Raw genomic sequence first — 21,053 nt, forward strand, 5'->3', positions numbered from 1 at the left:
CCAGTACTCGCCGTGAGGCGGCAGTGCGATGCTGGGGACCTTTAATTGGGACTGGATCCAGAAACCTCCAGCGGGATCCTGGAACGTGTGTCAAATTGGAACGGAAGCAGATTTGCTGTTTTGGGCTCGCGATTCAAACTGAGCGGGTTTGCACGTCTCTATATTTCAGTAAATCTCCGTGCTGCTTAACAAGGGGACTCTGCAGCAAGGCTGCAGCCCTTCAGGCCCAAGCTGCAGGCTCGGAGAGATCCCCTTTAATTTATCTGGTGCTGTGTGAGGGGGGGAGTTTGCGATTTGAAGAACTTGTCTGAACAGTCTCTGATGATTGGTGCTGTCACCTTCACTGGCCTCTCTGGGGAACAGGATCTGTCTGAGGAGTGAACGCGCCTTCAGTATCGTCCCTGGGGCTATTAGTGCGTCGATGGCAAAGCTTTAGGATAACTTGCACTTTGCCCCACACACACTTGCATCTGTTTCTACACTGCTCCTAAACCAGCCCCTCAAGTCGATCTCAATGCTGCCACCAGTAATTCGCTGTAGAGTGATGCAGCTCTCTTTAAAAAGCCTGTTATTCCTGTCCAGCCACTTATGATTTTCTAGGGTCTGTCCCAGATTTTGCTATTAAAATGCCTTTTTAAAAACTCTTTTTCAGGTTGTAACCTCCGTGCTCTGAAGACAAGAGACTCTCACAGCTGAAATTGATGTTTAAAATATTTTTCTTGAATCCCAAATAAAACATCTGAAACATTTAATATACCGGTGGCATTTTTGATAACTGGCTGTTTCTGTGACTGGTCTTTGATTTATTAAGAATGATAAACAGCGTAGGTTCTTCATTCCTGTTCGGGTGTGTGTGTAATCCAGTGGGATTGTTTGTCAAACCTGTCGATCTGCATTTTTATGATGTCTCCCCCAGTTTTGTTCTGAAGACGCTGACTCTTACTGGGTTACAGGTTCCACGGACACCCCTCGCCCTCTGCGACCTTAACCAGGTAACCAAGTGAGAGTCTGGACACGGGAGCCTCAGCAGGCCAATCGACCGTGGGGGTCCGCACATCAGCGCGCAGTCTAATCTTGTCCTCAGCTGCACAGTTGGGAACAGATCCTCGGCTGATTTTGATTTTTTCAGTCCCTCTCTGCCTCGGGGCTGAAACCAATCGCAGTGCCCCCCAGTAAGAAAGAACTTTGCATTTATATAGCGCCTTTCATGACCTCAGGACGTCTCAGTGCCTTACAGCCAATGAAGTACTTTTTGAGGTGTTGTCACTTGTAATGTAGGAAACGCGGTAGCCAATTTGCACACAGCAAGCTCCCACAAACAGCAACGTGATAATGACCAGGTCATCTGTGTTCGTGATGTTAGTTGAGAACATCAGAACATAAGAAATAGGAGCAGGAGTCAGCCACTTGGCCCCTCGAGCCTGCTCCGCCATTCAATAAGATCATGGCGGATCTTGGGCTCAAAGCCACTTCCCCGCCCGCTCCCCATAACCCTTCACTCCCTTATCTTGCAAAAATCTGTCTATCTCCACCTTAAATGTATTCAATGACCCAGCCTCCACAGCTCTCTGGGGCAGAGAATTCCACAGATTTACGACCCTTTGAGAGAAGAAATTCCTCCTCATCTCAGTTCTGGACAGGGTGGATGTGGAGAGGCTGTTTCCTGTTGTGGGAGAATCTAGAACTAGGGGTCACTGTTTAAAAATAGGGGGTCGCCCATTTAAGACAGATGAGGAGAAATGTTTTCTCACAGAGAGTCGTGAGTCTTTGGAACTCTCTTCCTCAGAGGGCGGTGGAAGCAGAGTCTTTGAATGTTTTTAAGGCAGAGGTAGATAGATTCTTGGTAAGCAAGGGGGTGAAAGGTTATCGGGGGTAGGCGGGAATGTGGAGTAATCGGATCGGCCGCGATCTTGTTGAATGGCGGAGCAGGGCCGAGTGGCCGACTCCTGCTCCTAATTCGTATGTTCTGACCCAGAGGCGTGAGTGCTGCCCACTGAACCACGGCTGACACTGTACCGTAAACCGAGGGGGTTGAATCTCCACCTCCTGGTCTCTGGGACTCGAACCACCGCAGATGGTCCCTTTCCAGAGTGTGGGGGGGGATTTTTACATTATTTCTATAAATCCTGTTCCACTGACGGATCCCTCCTCTGCCAAAAATTCAGTCCTGGTGTAGCGGATTCCTCGGATGCCGTTCCATACTCCTCCCAATCTGTTGTGAGGCGAGTCAGAGTTGTGTGTGATTGGCGGACCGTCCCCTGATGGCGGAGGGTGTTACTGAAGTAACGATCGGAAGCTGGGCTGTGAACCTCCAGTTACAGGCTGCTGTCACTAACGTCCAGACCACATCGGGTCCGGTACTTGCGTTTAAGATACAGTATAATGTGGATAAATGCGAGGTTATCCACTTTGGTGGCAAAAACAGTAAGGCAGATTATTATCTGAACGGCAATAGATTGGGAGAAGGGGAAGTGCAACGAGACCTGGGTGTCCTTGTGCACCACTCGGTGAAGGTAAACATGCAGGTGCAGCAGGCGGTTAAGAAGGCAAATGGTATGTTGGCCTTCGTAGTGAGAGGATTCGAAACAGGAGCAAGGATGGTGAGACCACACCTTGAGTATTGTGTGCAGTTTTGGTCGCCTTATCTGAGGAAGGATGTTCTTGCCATGGAGGGAGTGCAGCGAAGATTCACCAGACTGATACCTGGGATGGCAGGAATGACGTATGAGGAGAGATTGGGTCGATTAGGCTTATATTCGCTAGAGTTTAGAAGAATGAGAGGGGATCTCATTGAAACTTATAAAATTCTAACAGGACTAAGACTAGATGCAGGAAGGATGTTCCCGATGGCCGGGGTGTCCAGAACCAGGGGTCACAGTCTAAGGATAAGGGTAAGCCATTTAGGACTGAGATGAGGAATTTCTTCACCCAGACTGTGGTGAACCTGTGGAATTCTCTACCACACAGGGCAGTTGAGGCCAATTCATTAAATATATTCAAGAAGGAATTAGATATATTTCTTAAGGCAAAAGGGATCAAGGGATATGGGGAGAAAGCAGGGACAGGGTACTGAATTTGGATGATCAGCCATGATCTCATTAAATGGCGGAACAGGCTCGAGGGGCCGAATGGCCTACTCCTGCTCCTATCTTCTATGTTTCTACCTCACTGCCCCTCTGTCACAAAACGCTACAAAACCGGCAAATTACTTTTGAAATGCTGTAACGGTTTAGGGAAACACAGCAGCCCTCAAACTCTAGTGAGGCAAATGATTAATCGGTGTTTTTGGTGCCATGTTTGACCCTGAGCTGAGCTTATCACCATATTTCCGCTCCATCACTAAGACCGCCTACTTCCACCTCCTTAACATCGCCCGTCTCCGCCCTTGCCTCAGCTCATCCGCCGCTGAAACCCTCATCCATGCCTTTGTTACCTCTAGACTTGACCATTCCAACGCACTCCTGGCTGGCCTCCCACATTCCACCCTACGTAAACTTGAGGTCATCCAAAACTCGGCTGCCCGTGTCCTAACTCACACCAAGTCCCGTCCACCCATCACCCCGTGCTCGCTGACCTACATTGGCTCCCGGTTAAGCAGCACCTCAATTTTAAAATTCTCATCCTTGTTTTCAAATCCCTCCATGGCCTCACCCCTCCCTATCTCTGTAACTCCCTCCAGCCCCACAACCCCCCCCGAGATATCCGCGTTGGCCTTAGCACCTTCGGTTGGGAAGGGGGAAAAACCATCTGGGGTTCCTGCCCCGCCGATGCGCATCTCGCTGGAGGAATGTGCGAGTGTCGAGGGGACAGCATTCGGTTCAGCGTCAACTTGGGGCAGCTGTAGGAGCTGGCTCAGAATGCAGCGGGAGTCGGTGTGAAGCATTTAACCAGTTAGGACCAGGGATAGCAGAACTCGGAGTTCTCTCTCTAAGACGCTCCTTAAAACCTACCTCTTTGACCAAGCTTTTGGTCACCTGCCCTAATATCTCCTCGTGTGTCAAGTTAAGTTTTGTCTGATAATCGCTCCTGTGCAGCGCCAAGGGATGTTTTGCTACGTTAAAGGTGCTATATAAATGTAAGTTGTTGGGTCTGTATGGCTGAGTTTAGATGTCGCCTTCACCAGCTAAGCCACTGGGGGGAGCTGTCGTGCTACTTTCTGATGGTCCGCAGTGGGTGTGAGATTTAAAGATGTCTCGGGCACTGTCCCAGTCATGGGTTGTTTGATGTCACTGTGGGACTGACGCCAGAAAACCCAATGTCTTCAGCAGTGGGGAATAAATGGCCTCAACGCAATCCCCGCACCCCACCCCAGGAACCCCCACCACCCTAGTGCAGTCCCAGTGTACCCCACTACCTGCAGTATAACTCCCACCGCCCTAGTGCAGTCCCAGTGTACCACACTACCCGCAGTATAACTCCCAGCAACCTAGTGCAGTCCCAGTGTACCTCACTACCCGCAGTATAACTCCCACCGCCCTAGTGCAGTCCCAGTGTACCCCACTACCCGCAGTATAACTCCCAGCAACCTAGTGCAGTCCCAGTGTACCCCACTACCTGCAGTATAACTCCCAGCAACCTAGTGCAGTCCCAGTGTACCACACTACCCGCAATATAACTCCCAGCAACCTAGTGCAGTCCCAGTGTACCTCACTACCCGCAGTATAACTCCCAGCAACCTAGTGCAGTCCCAGTGTACCCCACTACCCGCAGTATAACTCCCAGCAACCTAGTGCAGTCCCAGTGTACCTCACTACCCGCAGTATAACTCCCAGCAACCTAGTGCAGTCCCAGTGTACCTCACTACCTGCAGTATAACTCAAAGCGCCCTACTGTACCCCTCAGCCCCAGTGTAACTTGTCACCCGCAGTATAACTCCCACCGCCCTACTGTACCCCTCAGCCCCAGTGTAACTTGTCACCCGCAGTATAACTCCCACCGCCCTACTGTACTCCTCAGCCCCAGTGTAACTTGTCACCCGCAGTATAACTCTGTGTCCTACTGTACTCCTCAGCCCGTGTAACTCGTCACCCGCAGTATAACTCCCACCACCCTACTGTACCCCTCAGCCCCAGTGTACCTCACTACCCGCAGTATAACTCCCAACACCCTACTGTACCCTCGGCCCCAATGTAACTCGTCACCCGCAGTATAACTCCCTCCGCCCCCAGTGTAATTTCTATACTTCACAATTATGCTGATAATTTTCAAACCGGAGAAAAGACCAGAGAGCGGATCTATGTATACATCCCGCTCTGAGGTTTTGGCAGGTCAGGTGAAGGGTCAAGGCCTCTCGTGCAGGGCTTGAAGGAAGAAAAGTGTAGGAGAGGAGTGGAAGACCACCACGCTTGCAGTTAAAGGCCTTTGCGTTGAAGTGCAGACTGAGGCGTTCCGCAGAATGAGTTCGAGTATTATGCGTTACAGTGGCTCAGTGGGCAGCACTCTCTGAGGCAGAAGGTCGTGGGTTCAAGTCCCACTCCAGAGACTTGAGCACAAAATCTAGACACTACCAGTGCAGTGCTGAGGGAGCGCCGCACTGTCAGAGGTGCCGTCTTTCGGATGAGACATTAAACTGAGGCCCCGTCTACTCTCTCAGGTGGATGTAAAAGATCCCACGGCCCTATTTGAAGAAGAGCAGGGGAGTTCTCCCCGGTGCCCTGGGGCCAATATTTATCCCTCAATCAACATCATTAAAACAGATGATCTGGTCATTATCACAGTGCTGTTTGTGGGAGCTTGCTGTGCGCAAATTGGCTGCTGCGTTTCCTACATTACAACAGTGACTCCACTTCAAAAAGTACTTCATTGGCTGTGAAGCGCTTTGGGATGACCTGAGGTGTTGAAGGGTGTTCTAGAAATACAAGTTCTTTTATATATAAACACATCCGGATATCTCACTTAAAAGTTCACTTTTATCAAACAATACATGAGGGACAATCCTGGGATCCAAAATCAGCCGGTGATGTCAGTAAAGAAACACGCTGCAGAACAAATATTAAAGTTTCTTTTATTTCCCAGAATGACAAGATTCTGTTGATTACATTTTTTTAAAAGATAAAACATTTAATGATGATGATACAGGTTATATTCCGACCAAGCAGACCCACAACATTTGTCTGTAATAAGAACCCATCCCATTTTGATCAGAAATCAAATCAAACACCACCTGCTGGCAGACACTAAATCAATGTTTGGTAGGACGGGGCGCTGACAGGAGGCTCCCCGTTCACAAGAGCTGGTGACCGGAGGCTCCCGTTCACAAGAGCTGGTGACCGGAGGCTCCCGTTCACAAGAGCCGGTGACAGGAGGCTCCCGTTCACAAGAGCTGGTGACAGGAGGCCCCCATTCACAAGAGCTGGTGACAGGAGGCTCCTGTTCACAAGAGCTGGTGACAGGAGGCTCCCCTTCACAAGAGCTGGTGACAGGAGGCCCCCATTCACAAGAGCTGGTGACAGGAGGCTCCTGTTCACAAGAGCTGGTGACAGGAGGCCCCCATTCACAAGAGCTGGTGACAGGAGGCTCCCGTTCACAAGAGCTGGTGACAGGAGGCTCCCGTTCACAAGAGCTGGTGACAGGAGGCCCCCATTCACAAGAGCTGGTGACAGGAGGCTCCTGTTCACAAGAGCTGGTGACAGGAGGCCCCCATTCACAAGAGCTGGTGACAGGAGGCTCCCGTTCACAAGAGCTGGTGACAGGAGGCCCCCATTCACAAGAGCTGGTGACAGGAGGCCCCCATTCACAAGAGCTGGTGACAGGAGGCTCCTGTTCACAAGAGCTGGTGACAGGAGGCCCCCATTCACAAGAGCTGGTGACAGGAGGCTCCCGTTCACAAGAGCTGGTGACAGGAGGCCCCCATTCACAAGAGCTGGTGACAGGAGGCTCCTGTTCACAAGAGCTGGTGACAGGAGGCTCCTGTTCACAAGAGCTGGTGACAGGAGGCTCCCGTTCACAAGAGCCGGTGACAGGAGGCTCCCGTTCACAAGAGCTGGTGACAGGAGGCTCCCGTTCACAAGAGCCGGTGACAGGAGGCTTCCGTTCACAAGAGCTGGTGACAGGAGGCTTCCGTTCACAAGAGCAGGTGACAGGAGGCTCCCGTTCACAAGAGCTGGTGACAGGAGGCTTCCGTTCACAAGAGCTGGTGACAGGAGGCTCCCGTTCACAAGAGCTGGTGACAGGAGGCTCCTGTTCACAAGAGCTGGTGACAGGAGGCTCCTGTTCACAAGAGCCGGTGACAGGAGGCTTCCGTTCACAAGAGCTGGTGACAGGAGGCTCCCGTTCACAAGAGCTGGTGACAGGAGGCTCCCGTTCACAAGAGCCGGTGACCGGAGGCTTCCGTTCACCGGCTCCCGTTCACAAGAGCTGGTGACAGGAGGCTCCCGTTCACAAGAGCTGGTGACAGGAGGCTCCTGTTCACAAGAGCAGGTGACAGGAGGCTCCCGTTCACAAGAGCTGGTGACAGGAGGCTCCCCGTTCACAAGAGCTGGTGACAGGAGGCTCCCGTTCACAAGAGCTGGTGACAGGAGGCTTCCGTTCACAAGAGCTGGTGACAGGAGGCTCCCGTTCACAAGAGCCGGTGACAGGAAGTTCCCATTCACACTTGCTTCACCATATAGACAGGAGTCAGTATGGAGACCACAAAGGCTGGTTGTGGTGTTACCATTGGCAGCACGTTGGATGGGTGAGATGGTCCCGTGCCTGTCTCCAGTAGAATTGGCAACTCTGGATTCTGGGAGCTTGCGTGACATGGCATTGGTCGCCCAACACCTCCATCCCCACGGCGGTCCAATCGAAAAGCGAACAGACTCTTCCTTACCCGATTATTGATTGTCGGTCAAGCCGCCTATTTTCCCATCTCCAATATTTCTAAAACTAGTAAACAAAAAATCTTCAAAGTAAATGAAATAAAAACACAATTTTTTTTAATGCCACTGTGATTTTTCTCCCGGGTTTTGCCCCCGGGAGATTAATCTTTAGTTCCTGAAGACTCCAGGGCAACCCTGGAGGGTTGGCTATCCAAGCCTGTAGCACCATTGCAAATTGCCGGAGATTTGCACCAGTATATTTGCACCATATTAAGCGATATATAATCGGCCGTTCCTTCATGGTCGCTGGGTCAAAATCCTGCAACTCCCTCCCTAACAGCACTGTGGGAGCACCTTCACCACACGGACTGCAGCGGTTCAAGAAGGTGGCTCACCACCACCTTCTCAAGGGCGATTAGGGATGGGCAATAAATGCTGGTCTTGCCAGCGACGCCCACATCCCATAAAGGAATTAAAAATATATATATTTTAGCAATTCGCTAATTTTTTCTTTTCTGTTTACCGTGTTGCCGGGGGTTTTGTGCACAGATCAGCGGGAATGTGTGGTTAAGGCTCCGCTCTGTCTTCGAGCAGTAAGTGTGTGGGTGTTTACCCAGCCAGTGCTGAGCTATGTACTGTGGCGTTTGGGAGATAAGAGGCACTGCATCAGTTCAGTTCCTGCCGATATTACTGGTGCCCCCTCCGTATTTATATATTTCCCACCCTCCTCGTATTTCCGACTCTCTCTGATGTGCATTGCTCTCCGATCGAGAGAACAGACAGCGGCCACTGAGAGGTGTACAGAGAGGAACGCGTGTTCCCTGCACATTTCCACCCTCCCTCCCCCCCCCGCTAGCTGCATGGGGATTGTAGGCATTTATAACAACAACTTGCATTTATACGGCGCCTTTAACGTAGTAAAACATCTCAAGGCGCTTCACAGGAGCGATTATCAAACAAAATTTGACCCTGAGCCACATAAGTAGATATTAGGACAGGTGATCAAAGAGGTAGGTTTGAAGGAGCCTCTTAAAGGAGGAGAGAGAGGTAGCGAGGCGGAGAGGTTTAGGGAGGGAATTCCAGAGCTTAGGGCCCAGGCAGCTGAAGGCACGGCCGCCGCAGTAAGAGCTGGGAGATAGTCTTCGAAAGGGAGGGTGGCTTTTTATTGATTTATTTTCTCTCTCGGCCCCCCGAAGCCCCGGGGATACCGTGCCACGGCTCCAAACAGAGCTACATGTTCCTGTCTCTCTTTTCTCAGACACACAGGGGCTGCCACTGCGACCCCAGGAACCTCCTGGACACAAGAGCTTCTCAGATGGTTCCACGATTGCAACCCGGCGGTAAACTGTCCGGGACGGAAGTGCCGCTCAGTGCAGGGGGCGTGTGTGCAGGCATCTGTGAGCTTTGGTCAATATATTTTTTAAAAGATTAAGATTTCTCCAGTTGAATTGCTGGGCTCAGCCAAGTACGACGCGGGACTTTGCCAAAGAGCTGCCTCATGTTCCCCGTCAGCTCCTTCCCACAGTTCGGAGCTACAGTTAGAAACATAGGAAAATAGGAGCAGGAGTTGGCCATTCGGCCCTTCGAGCCTGCTCCGCCATTCAATATGATCATGGCTGATCCTCTATCTCAATACCATATTCCCGCTCTCTCCCCATACCCCTTGATGCCTTTTGTGTCTAGAAATCTATCTATCTCCTTAAATATATTCCATGACTTGGCCTCCACAGCCTTCTGTGGTAGAGAATTCCACAGGTTCACCACCCTCTGAGTGAAGACATTTCTCCTCAATCTCAGTCCTAAATGTTGGTGTTTGCTCCCCACACTGAGACACAGGTGGGTAGAAATAGGAGAGAGACAGAGCGAGAGAGAGAGAGACAGAGTGAGAGATTTCCAGCAAAGTGCAGTTGTTCAGTGAATCCTGGATTAAACAGTCACCTTCGAGCCTGGCCGGGTGCAATTTGCGTCAGTCTCGGGGAGGCTGCTGAATCCAGGTGATTGAAACCCAGCATCTCCAGCGCAATCCTCAGGCCAAAGCACATTTATGGGCCTGTGGCTGGGGTATGTGGGGAGGGTGGGGGGGACACACCGGGGTGATTTTTCCTTTGAGCTCCAGTAAAGGTTGGGTTTCAGTGAGTTAGGGAAAGCTTCTAGCGCTGGCTCGCCCTCTGCCAGCCTCCGAAAGCTCTCGTACGTTGAATGTAAAAGCACGGGCTGCTCGAAGATGGTGACGGTTTAATCGAGGTGCAGGATTAACTAGGGCCCCCGTCCCCCCCCGGATCGAGAATGAGTGCAGAGTCCTGAAGGATTTCTGATGAAGAACGGCGTTTGTGCAGAGAGGAGGTTTCACGAGATCTGGTCCAGAGCTTTCAGTAACTCCGCTCCCTGCAGCAGACGACACCTGCCCGGTACCGGGGCGTTGACCTCACAGTCGTAACGAGTCAGCTCCCGGGGCCCAGACCCTTCCATCCCCAACAATTGCATGGTCAGCGCTGGAGAGAGACAACAGAATGTTAGGCTGCACAAAACGCTGGCAGCACCTGTACTTCTTAGTTTGTTTTTAGTGTCAACCCAGTGGGTGGCTCTCGCCTCCGAGTCAGAAGGTCGTGGGTTCAAGTCCCACTCCAGAGACTTGAGCACAAAATCCAGGCTGACACTCCCAGTGTAGTACTGAGGGAGTGCCGCACTGTCGGAGGGGCAGTACTGAGGGAGCGCCGCACTGTCGGAGGGGCAGTACTGAGGGAGCGCTGCACTGTCGGAGGGAGCACTGCACTGTTGGAGGGGCAGTACTGAGGGAGTGCCGCACTGTCGGAGGGGCAGTACTGAGGGAGCGCCGCACTGTCGGAGGGGCAGTACTGAGGGAGCGCCGCACTGTCGGAGGGGCAGTACTGAGGGAGCGCCGCACTGTCGGAGGGAGCACTGCACTGTTGGAGGGGCAGTACTGAGGGAGTGCCGCACTGTCGGAGGGGCAGTACTGAGGGAGCGCCGCACTGTCGGAGGGGCAGTACTGAGGGAGCGCCGCACTGTCGGAGGGGCAGTACTGAGGGAGCGCCGCACTGTCGGAGGGGCAGTACTGAGGGAGCGCCGCACTGTCGGAGGGGCATTACTGAGGGAGCGCCGCACTGTCGGAGGGGCAGTACTGAGGGAGCGCCGCACTGTTGGAGGGATGGTACTGAGGGAGTGCTGCACTGTCGGAGGGACAGTACTGAGGGAGCACCGCACTGTCAGAGGGGCAGTACTGAGGGAGCGCTGCACTGTCGGAGGGGCAGTACTGAGGGAGCGCTGCACTGTCGGAGGGGCAGTACTGAGGGAATGCCTAAGAAGAGAGTGGGACTGGAGTCATGTGGAGGGCGATAGGTTCCCTCTCTTGGTCTATGGTCATTTCCTGCTGCTGGTTCATAAATGACCAGATTTATTGAACTCACAACTTGCTCTGGTGGGATTTGAACACTTGGATCCCTGGGTTACTGGTCCAGTACCATAACCACGAGGCCACCATTCCCATTCTGTGATAAGCTACACTGCAATAGCACAAACCGGCAAAGTCACACCTGACAGAGAATAAGCAAAAGCAGGAGCCCTGGAAATCTGAAATTAAAGACAATCGAAGGTGATCTTACTCATTGGGGTAACGAGAGCGAGAGGTTCTTTCTCCAGACTGGTTGCCATATTCTCGACGTTCTTCAGTCGCTTTGCTGTGACTCGAACAATGTCTGCAACACTTGAAACATCCAAGACAGAATCCTGTGTAGCAAATTAAATCAAAACCTGTAACTCCAAATAAATAACAGCCATTTAACCAGCTACCCAACCAGTCAACTAACGAGCCAATCATCCAGCCAGCAAACCAACCAGATACCAAACCGAACCAGCCCACCAACCCAACCAGACCATCAACCCAACCAGACCACCAACCAAACCAGCCCATCAACCAAACCAGCTCACCAATCAAACCAGCCCATCAACCAAACCAGCCCACCAATCAAACCAGCCCATCAACCAAACCAGCCCACCAATCAAACCAGACCACTAACCCAACCAGCCCACTGACAAACCAACCCACTAACCAACCAGCTACCCAATCAGCCGTCTAACCAACCAGCCCACTAACCAAACCAGCCCACTTACCAAACCAGCTCACTAACCAACCAGCTACCCAACCAGCCCACTAACCAAACCAGCACACTTACCAAACCAGCTCACTAACCAACCAGCCCACTAACCAAACTAACTAGCCAATCATCTAACCAATGAACCAACCACATACCCAACCAGCCTACTAATAAGCCAGGGAACCACCCATTCTACCAACTTGCTGGCTATCTGACCAGTGTGCCAACCCACGGGTCAACTTGTCACCAACTGACTATGCAACTAGCTGACTAACTAGCCAGGAAACCAACCAACCAAACAAGCTGACCAGTCCCAGCCAACAGATGGTTCTGAGTGTGTTGATAATTCAGTTTGTACCAGAAAGCTCCCGTTCTCCAGACAGTGTTTGCGTTTCAGATTACGAATGGCCAACATCTGCGGGCTGAGTTCCTCCTGCTTTCCCCCGAAAGTCCATTCGTCCAGCGTCCTGCAGAGTGCGAGGCAATCGATTATTTACACTCTGGGCCGCAGTGACTCCAGCAACCGTACAAACAGCCGACCGCAATCACCGTTGAATCTTTTCAGGCAGCACAGTGACTTATTTTTTTCTCTCAATTGGCCCAAAGATCAGAAACGCTTTTTAACAGGTCGTTTCAGTACATCGGGTTCGAAAATTGAAGCAAATTTCACAAAACATCAAAGGAGGTGCCCCAGACCCAATGGAACAGCCTGAGGCGCCCCCTGGAGGCGCTCAGTAACAATGTGATTCCACCAGGAGGGGGCGACCTCGAACAGCTCCTCGCCATTGCAAGCGATGCTCCATACATCCTCCAATTGGATCTCTTCCCCAACTCTCGTCCCTCCTGCCCTGAAGGCGCTGACCCGTGTTGGGGTACAGTTCCATGGACCCTGACCCGTGTTGGGGTACAGTTCCATGGACCCTGACCTGTGTTGGGGTACAGTTCCATGGACCCTGACCTGTGTTGGGGTACAGTTCCATGGACCCTGACCCGTGTTGGGGTACAGTTCCATGGACCCTGACCTGTGTTGGGGTACAGTTCCATGGACCCTGACCCGTGTTGGGGTACAGTTCCATGGACCCTGACCTGTGTTGGGGTACAGTTCCATGGACCCTAATCTGTGTTGGGGTACAGTTCCATGGACCCTGATCTGTGTTGGGGTTCAGTTAACTGGGTGCTGACATTTATCAGGTCACCCCTCAGCCTTCTCATTTCTAGAGAAAAGACCCCCAGCCTGTTGAGCCTTCCTTGATAAGTATATTATGGCCCAGAAATTGGGGTCCCCACGGGTGAGTACGCGCTGGGTACTCACGCGTAGGCCCAACGAAAGTGCCGGTTTCGTGCATGCACTGTGCATGCGCGGGAAACCGGAACTTCCGTTCCCTTCAAAGAAGGGGTTCAAAGATGGAATGCGTGCGCCGGAGAGGCAGCGCGTCCGCATCGAACTTGCGGTTTTTTTGCAGGTTTCTCCGGGAGGGTAAGTCTCCAGGAGTTACACTTTTAAAAAGCAATCGCAAGGCCTGCTTTTAACAAGGTAAGTGGTGAATTAATTAAAATTTTAAAAAAATTTCCACAGGTTTATTATTTTTAAATACTTTAAAGAAAGGTAAGTATATTTTTAACCCCGTTAGAAAATGTAATTAATTTTTTCAAAAATTTAAATTATTGTTTAAAATAGTTATTTCATGTAATTTATAGTTATTTTAAAAATGTGATTTAAAAAAAAATTATTTGAGGTTTTAGTGATGTTTTGGGGCTTATAGTATTTATAGGTTTGACAGCTCTTCCTGTCAAACTTATGAAACATAGAAGATAGGAGTAGGCCATTCGGCCCATCGAGCCTGCTCCGCCATTTAATGAGATCATGGCTGATCATCCAAATTCAGTACCCTGTCCCTGCCTTCTCCCCATATCCCTTGATCCCTTTAGCCTTAAGAAATATATCCAACTCCTTCTTGAATATATTTAATGAATTGAATGAAGCATTCCCTGCTCCGATTGGCTCTCCATGGCCCACGTGATCCCAGGGGACGCTTCGAACTAACTGCGCCCCTGGGATACGCGAGCACTGCGCGCCGGCAGTTGGAGGCGGCCCAGGATCGGAATCCCACGCGGGCCCACAGCTCAATGGCCGGCGCGCTAGGTAAGAGCAGGTCGGGGGCTTGCACCCGTGGGAAGCCCCCGACCCGAATTTCTGGGCCACCCTCTCAGTTTTGGTATCACCCTCGTGAATCTTTTCTGCACCTTCTCCAGTGTCTCCTTTTTATAATATGGAGACCAGAACCGTGCAGCGTTATCTATCAGGGATGATATATTAGCTGGGTCCTCTAATGAGGCCATATGGGTGGAGCTTAAAAACAAAAAGGGGGCAAGCACTTTGCTGGGAGTGTACTATAGGCCTCCAAACAGTCAGGGGGAGATAGAGGAACAGATATGTAGGCAAATCTCAGAGAAATGTGCAAATAATAGGGTAATAATAATGGGGGATTTCAACTTCCCCAATATTAACTGGGATAGTCAGAGTGTGAAAGGCTCAGAGGGTGTAGAATTCTTAAAGTGCATCCAGGAGAGCTTTTTGAGCCAGCATGTAGAAAGTCCTACAAGAGAGGGGGCGGTACTGGACCTAATTCTAGGGAATGTGGCCGGCCAAGTGGAAAAAGTGCTAGTAGGTGAGCACTTTGGTGATAGTGACCATAATATGGTAAGATTTAAGGTGGTCATGGAAAAGGACAGGGATGGGCCGGAAATAAAGGTTCTAAATTGGGGGAAGGCCGATTTTAATAGGATAAGGCAGGATCTGGCCAAAATGGACTGGGATCAGCTACTTGTAGGAAAATCCGCATCGGAGCAATGGGAGGCTTTCAGAAGGGAGATTGAGATCATACAAGGGCAACATGTTCCCATAAAGGTCAAGAGTGGTTCCAAAAACCACAGGGAACCGTGGATGTCAGGGGATATACGGGAATGGATTAGGAAAAAAAGGAGGGCTTTTGGTAGATACAAAAGGCTAAAGACGGAGGAAGCCCTAGAGGAGTACAAAAAGTGCAGGGGGATACTTAAAAAAGAAATTAGGAGATCAAGGAGGGGCCATGAAATAACACTGGCGAGCAAAATAAAGGAAAATCCGAAGATGTTTTATAAGTATATTAAGGGTAAAAGGATAACTAGGGAAAAAATAGGGCCCATTAGGGACAAAAGTGGCAATCTGTGTGTGGAGCCGGAAGATGTAGGAGGGGTTCTAAATGAATTTTTTGCATCTGTTTTCACTATGGAGAAGGACGATGTAGACATAGAAATAGGGCGGGGGGACTGTGATATGCTCGAACATATTAACATCGAGAGGGAGGAGGTATTGGCGGTTTTAGCTGGCCTAAAAATGGATAAATCCCCAGGCCCCGATGAAATGTACCCCAGGCTGCTGTGTGAGGCAAAGGAGGAGATTGCGGGGGCTCTAACACATATATTCAGGACCTCTCTGGCCACAGGGGATGTGCCAGAGGACTGGAGAACCGCTAATGTAGTACCATTATTCAAGAAGGGTAGTAGGGAAAAACCGGGGAACTACAGGCCAGTGAGCCTAACATCAGTGGTAGGAAAATTACTGGAAAAAATCCTGAGGGACAAAATTTGTCTCCACTTGGAGAGGCAAGGATTAATCAGGGATAGTCAACATGGCTTTGTCAAGGGAAGATCATGTCTGACTAATTTGATTGAATTTTTTGAGGGGGTGACTAGGTGTGTGGATGAGGGTAACGCAGTGGATGTGGTATACATGGATTTCAGTAAGGCCTTCGATAAAGTCCCGCACAGGAGACTGGTCAAGAAGGTAAGAGCCCATGGAATCCAGGGTGCCTTGGCACATTGGATACAAAACTGGCTTAGTGGCAGAAGGCAGAGGGTGATGGTCGAAGGTTGTTTTTGTGACTGGAAACCTGTGGCCAGTGGGGTACCACAGGGATCGGTGCTGGGTCCCTTGCTGTTTGTGGTCTACATTAATGACTTGGATATGAATGTAAAGGGTATGATCAGTAAATTCGCGGATGATACTAAAATTGGTAGGGTGGTAAATAGCGAGGAGGGTAGCCTCAGTCTGCAGAACGATATAGATGGGTTGGTCAGATGGGCGGAACAGTGGCAAATGGAATTTAACCCGGAAAAGTGCGAGGTGATGCACTTTGGGGGGTCTAACAAGGCAAGGGAATACACAATGAATGGTAAGACCCTAGGCAAGACGGAGGGTCAGAGGGATCTGGGTGTGCAGGTACACAGATCCCTGAAGGCGGCGGAACAGGTGGATAAGGTGGTAAAAAAGGCATATGGGATACTTGCCTTCATTAGCCGAGGCATAGAATATAAGAGCAAGGAGGTTATGATGGAGCTGTATAAAACACTGGTTAGGCCACAGCTGGAATACTGTGTGCAGTTCTGGTCGCCACACTACAGGAAAGATGTGATCGCGTTAGAGAGGGTGCAGAGGAGGTTCACCAGGATGTTACCAGGGCTGGAGCGCTTCAGCTATGAAGAGAGACTGGGCAGATTGGGTTTGTTTTCCTTGGAGCAGAGGAGGCTGAGGGGGGACATGATTGAGGTGTACAAAATTGTGAGGGGCATAGATAGGATGGATGCTGAGGAGCTTTTCCCCTTAGTAGAGGGGTCAATAACTAGGGGGCATAGATTCAAGGTAAAGGGAGGGAGGTTTAGAGGGGATTTGAGAAAGAACTTTTTCACCCAGAGGGTGGTTGGAGTCTGGAACTCACTGCCTGAAAGGGTTGTGGAGGCAGAAACCCTCACAACATTTAAGAAGCATTTGGATGAGCATTTGAAATGCCATAGCATACAAGGCTACGGGCCAAATGCTGGAATATGGGATTAGATTAGACAGGGCTTGATGGCCGGCATGGACACGATGGGCCGAAGGGCCTCTATCTGTGCTGTATTACTCTATGACTCTATGACTCTAAGGTGTGTGGCACATGTGTAAAATGAAGCGACGTCAGTACCTCTTCTTGGGTGGTGAGTGCTGGGCGGTCCTCTCAGCCCCGCCAATGTTCAGTCGGTCAGCGGGCTCGAGCCCCACTCCAGCCTTTAAAGATGCTGCACCCTGACCAGTGCTGCCGGCCGACTCGCTGATTCGGACTCCAGTCTCCAGGGGATTGACCGCGGTCTGGGGCTGGAATAAAGCCAGGAGAACGTTCTCCACGGCCACAGTGAATGCCGGCCCTCCCAAAGGTATCAGCCCGCGGCCGGGGCTCGGAGCTTGGGTCTCGCTCAGGTCGGTCGTGCTGCTGGAACGTTCCAAGGGGGCGGGGCTTCCCGGAGGATGGAGGATGTCCGTCAAACTGCCGCAGCGCGCCAGGCTACGAGCTCTGGCCGGCTCCCTCGGGCGGACGGTGAGGAGGCTGGAGGATCGGGGGCGGAAGGCCTCAGGGTCGGTCAGCGCCTCGTACAAGCTGCGGGAGTCATCCCGTGTGGCGGGCTGGCAGTTGGGACCTGTGTCTGGGTGCTCGTTAGAACAGACCCTTCCGTCCTCTTCAGGCAATGAGTCGAAGCTGTTCAGTTGGAAATCCTCCTCCATGGAGATGTACGGTGCTAACATCTCCAGGTCCAGCTCCGTGGATCCCTGAAAACACCAAACCGCAAATCAGACCTCTCGCTTATTAATAACAGTCAGTTTTCTCCAATTCCCCCCCGTCCTGATCTCCAGCCACCCTCCATTCCTTCAGCTCTGATCCTTGGCGTCCTACTTGACCCTTAGCTGAGATTCCGACCCCATGTTCGCTCCGTCACTAAGACCGCCTCCTTCCACCTCCGTAAAATCGCCCGTCTCTGCCCTTACCTCAGCTCATCTGCTGCTGAAACCCTCATCCCTGCCTTTGTCACCTCCGGAGACCGACTATTCCAACGCTCCCCGGGCCGCCTCCCACATTCCACCCTCCGTAAACTTCAGCTCATCCAAAACTCAGCTGCCCCGTGTCCTAACTCACACCCAGTCCCGTTCACCCATCACCCCCTGTGCTCACTGCCCCGTGTCCTAACTCACACCCAGTCCCGTTCACCCATCACCCCCTGTGCTCACTGCCCCGTGTCCTGACTCACACCCAGTCCCGTTCACCCATCACCCCCTGTGCTCACTGCCCCGTGTCCTAACTCACACCCAGTCCCGTTCACCCATCACCCCCTGTGCTCAGTGCCCCGTGTCCTAACTCACACCCAGTCCCGTTCACCCATCACCCCCTGTGCTCACTGCCCCGTGTCCTAACTCACACCCAGTCCCGTTCACCCATCACCCCCTGTGCTCACTGCCCCGTGTCCTAACTCACACCCAGTCCCGTTCACGCATCACCCCCTGTGCTCACTGCCCCGTGTCCTAACTCACACCCAGTCCCGTTCACCCATCACCCCCTGTGCTCACTGCCCCGTGTCCTAACTCACACCCAGTCCCGTTCACCCATCACCCCCTGTGCTCACTGCCCCGTGTCCTAACTCACACCCAGTCCCGTTCACCCATCACCCCCTGTGCTCACTGCCCCGTGTCCTAACTCACACTGAGTCCCGTTCACCCATCACCCCCTGTGCTCGCTGACCCGTGTCCTAACTCACACCGAGTCCCGTTCACCCATCACCCCCTGTGCTCGCTGACCTACATTGGCTCCCGGTCCGGCAACACCTCGATTTCAAAATTCTCATCCTTGTCTTCAAATCCCTCCACGGCCTCCCCCCTCCCTATCTCTGTAACCTCCTCCAGCCCCACAACCCCCCTGAGATATCTGCGCTCCTCCAATTCTGGCCTCTTGAGCATCCCCCGATTTTAATCGCTCCACCATTGGCGGCCGTGCCTTCAGCTACCTGGGCCCCGAGCTCTGGAATTCCCTCCCTAAACCTCTCCGCCTCTCTCTCCTCTTTTAATACCCTCCTTAAAACCGACCTCTGATCAAGATTTTGGTCACCTGCACTAATATCTCATCTGGCTCGGTGTCAAATTCTGTCTGATAATCGCTCCTGTGAAGCGCCGCGGGACGTTTTACTATGTTAAAGGCGCTGGATAAATACAAGTTACATGGAATTACATAGAAGATACAGCACAGAAACAGGCCATTCGGCCCAACCAGCCTGTGCTGGGGTTTATTCTCCACACCAGCCTCCCATTCCATCGACCCCATCTCAGCCTTTCAGCATTTCTTTCTATTCCCTTTACCCTCAGGTACTCGTCTAGTTTCCTTTTGAAAGTATCTAAACTATTTGCCTCAACCACTTCCTGTGGTAGCGAGTTCCACCCTCTGAGTAAAGACACTTCTCCTTATTTCCCTATTGGATTTATTAGTAACTATCTTGTATTTATGGCCCCTAGTTTTGGATTCTCCCGCAAGGGGAAACATTCTCTCCACATCGACCCTGTCCAACCCATTCATACTTTTGAAAACCTCTATCTGGTCACCCACTCAGTCTCCTCTTTTCTAAAAAGAAGCCCCAACCTGTTCAATCTTTCCCGATAGCTGTAACCTCTCGGCTCTGGTACCATCCGTGTAAATATTTTTTGCACTTTCTCCAGTGATTCTATGTCCTATTTGTTTGGACGGTGAGTGTCAGTAGGCTATTCGAGCATGGGGGCATCACAGCCGAGCCTGATCTCCCGAACAGGTGTCACAGGAGAGTGAGTAGCAGCCGCTTATCCGGTCCTCTCTAACCCAGACGCAGCGAGGGTTTCTGCCCGCCATCTTCAGGCAATCCTGAGATCGCGTGCGTCCAGAGACGCGCGATGCAAGGTAGAAAAATCGGAGAGGGTAACGCCAAGGGGCAGAGACTCACCTGGTGTGTCTTTGTCTGCTGAGCTTTGCCGTCGATCGCAAACAGCTTCTGCACAACCTCCGAATTGATGCAGAAACCCTCGATATCACAATCCTGTAAACAGGAAAAAGCAAACATCAAGAGACCCGAAACCCAGCGACACATTTCCCAGCACCCCACCCTTCCCCCAGCACCCCTTTTCAATATCATCGTCACCCAAGGCTTCTTCGGCAGCACCTCCCAAACCCGTGACCTCTTCCACCTAGAAGGACAAGGGCAGCAGGCGCACGGGAACACCACCACCTCCAAGTTCCCCTCCAAGTCACACACCATCCTGACTTGGAAATATATCGGCCGTTCCCTCATCGTCGCTGGGTCAAAATCCTGGAACTCCCTCCCTAACAGCACTGTGGGAGCACCTTCACCACACGGACTGCAGCGGTTCAAGAAGGTGGCTCACCACCACCTTCTCAAGGGGCAATTAGGGATGGGCAATAAATGCTGGCCTTGCCAGCGACGCCCACATCCCATGAATGAATATAAATAAAACCCTCAAGCAAATCCTGCCCCTCACCTCCGACCGACCCCACACTCACCACATCAGGACTTTCACAGCCACCCAGCTTGGGGACCACAGCCTCTGGTGTCATGGCCCCCTCACTGTCCGATTCGCGGGTCTTGTTTGGTGGCGCCAGGCCCTGATCTCGGCCGCTGATGGGTCTCAGCTCCTCCTGCCGGTCAAAGATGGGCGACAGTAGTTTGCAGAGTTCGGGGGTGCAAAACTCCTCGGGTGACAAGGGCACCCGGCCGTCCTCAGGCAGTGTTTTGGTGAACTGGAATGCTTTCGAATCCAGCCGCTCTAGACACACAAAGGAAGTGTAATTAGTGAAGAGCATGTGGGTAGTACTCCTGCCTGTGGGCTCAAGCCCCACTCCAGAGAAATGAGCACATAATCCAGGCTGACACTCCCAGTGCAGTGCTGAAGGAGCGCCGCACTGACAGAGGGGCAGTACTGAGGGAGCACCACACTGTCGGAGGGGCAGTGCTGAAGGAGCGCCGCACTGACAGAGGGGCAGTACTGAGGGAGCACCACACTGTCGGAGGGGCAGTACAGAGGGAGCGCTGCACTGTCGGAGGGGCAGTACTGAGGGAGCGCCCCACTGTCGGAGGGGCAGTACTGAGGGAGCGCCGCACTGTCAGAGGGGCGGTACTGAGGGAGCGCCACACTGTCGGAGGGGCAGTACTGAGGGAGCACCGCACTGTCGAAGGGGCACTACTGAGGGAGCGCCGCACTGTCCGAGGGGCAGTACTGAGGGAGTGCCGCACTGTCGGAGGGACAGTACTGAGGGAGCGCCGC

The 21,053-nt window shown here is 52.0% G+C and overlaps 2 protein-coding genes across 2 annotated transcripts in view; one reads left to right on the forward strand and one right to left on the reverse strand.

The window, feature by feature from the left end:
- The window catches only part of nop53 (NOP53 ribosome biogenesis factor), a 36,983-nt gene extending 36,231 nt beyond the window's left edge, over positions 1-752 (forward strand). The window contains exon 13 of the mRNA XM_085973206.1: positions 653-752. Coding sequence (XP_085829332.1) covers positions 653-659 — 7 coding nt within the window. The 3' untranslated portion in view covers positions 660-752. The remainder of the gene's footprint in view (positions 1-652) is intronic.
- A 9,386-nt stretch (positions 753-10,138) lies between these two features.
- Positions 10,139-21,053, reverse strand: part of LOC147096652 (hypoxia-inducible factor 1-alpha-like) — a 40,986-nt gene continuing 30,071 nt past the window's right edge. Inside the window, exons 7-12 of the mRNA XM_085973205.1 lie at positions 20,293-20,555; positions 19,718-19,810; positions 16,912-17,531; positions 12,270-12,378; positions 11,420-11,543; positions 10,139-10,291 (exon numbers count right to left, since the gene is read on the reverse strand). Coding sequence (XP_085829331.1) covers positions 10,146-10,291; positions 11,420-11,543; positions 12,270-12,378; positions 16,912-17,531; positions 19,718-19,810; positions 20,293-20,555 — 1,355 coding nt within the window. The 3' untranslated portion in view covers positions 10,139-10,145. The remainder of the gene's footprint in view (positions 10,292-11,419; positions 11,544-12,269; positions 12,379-16,911; positions 17,532-19,717; positions 19,811-20,292; positions 20,556-21,053) is intronic.

This window comes from Somniosus microcephalus, chromosome 34 (genome assembly GCF_052327205.1).
Source record: "Somniosus microcephalus isolate GS21.2 chromosome 34, FLI_Smic_1.0, whole genome shotgun sequence".
In the NCBI taxonomy this organism is placed as follows: domain Eukaryota; kingdom Metazoa; phylum Chordata; class Chondrichthyes; order Squaliformes; family Somniosidae; genus Somniosus; species Somniosus microcephalus.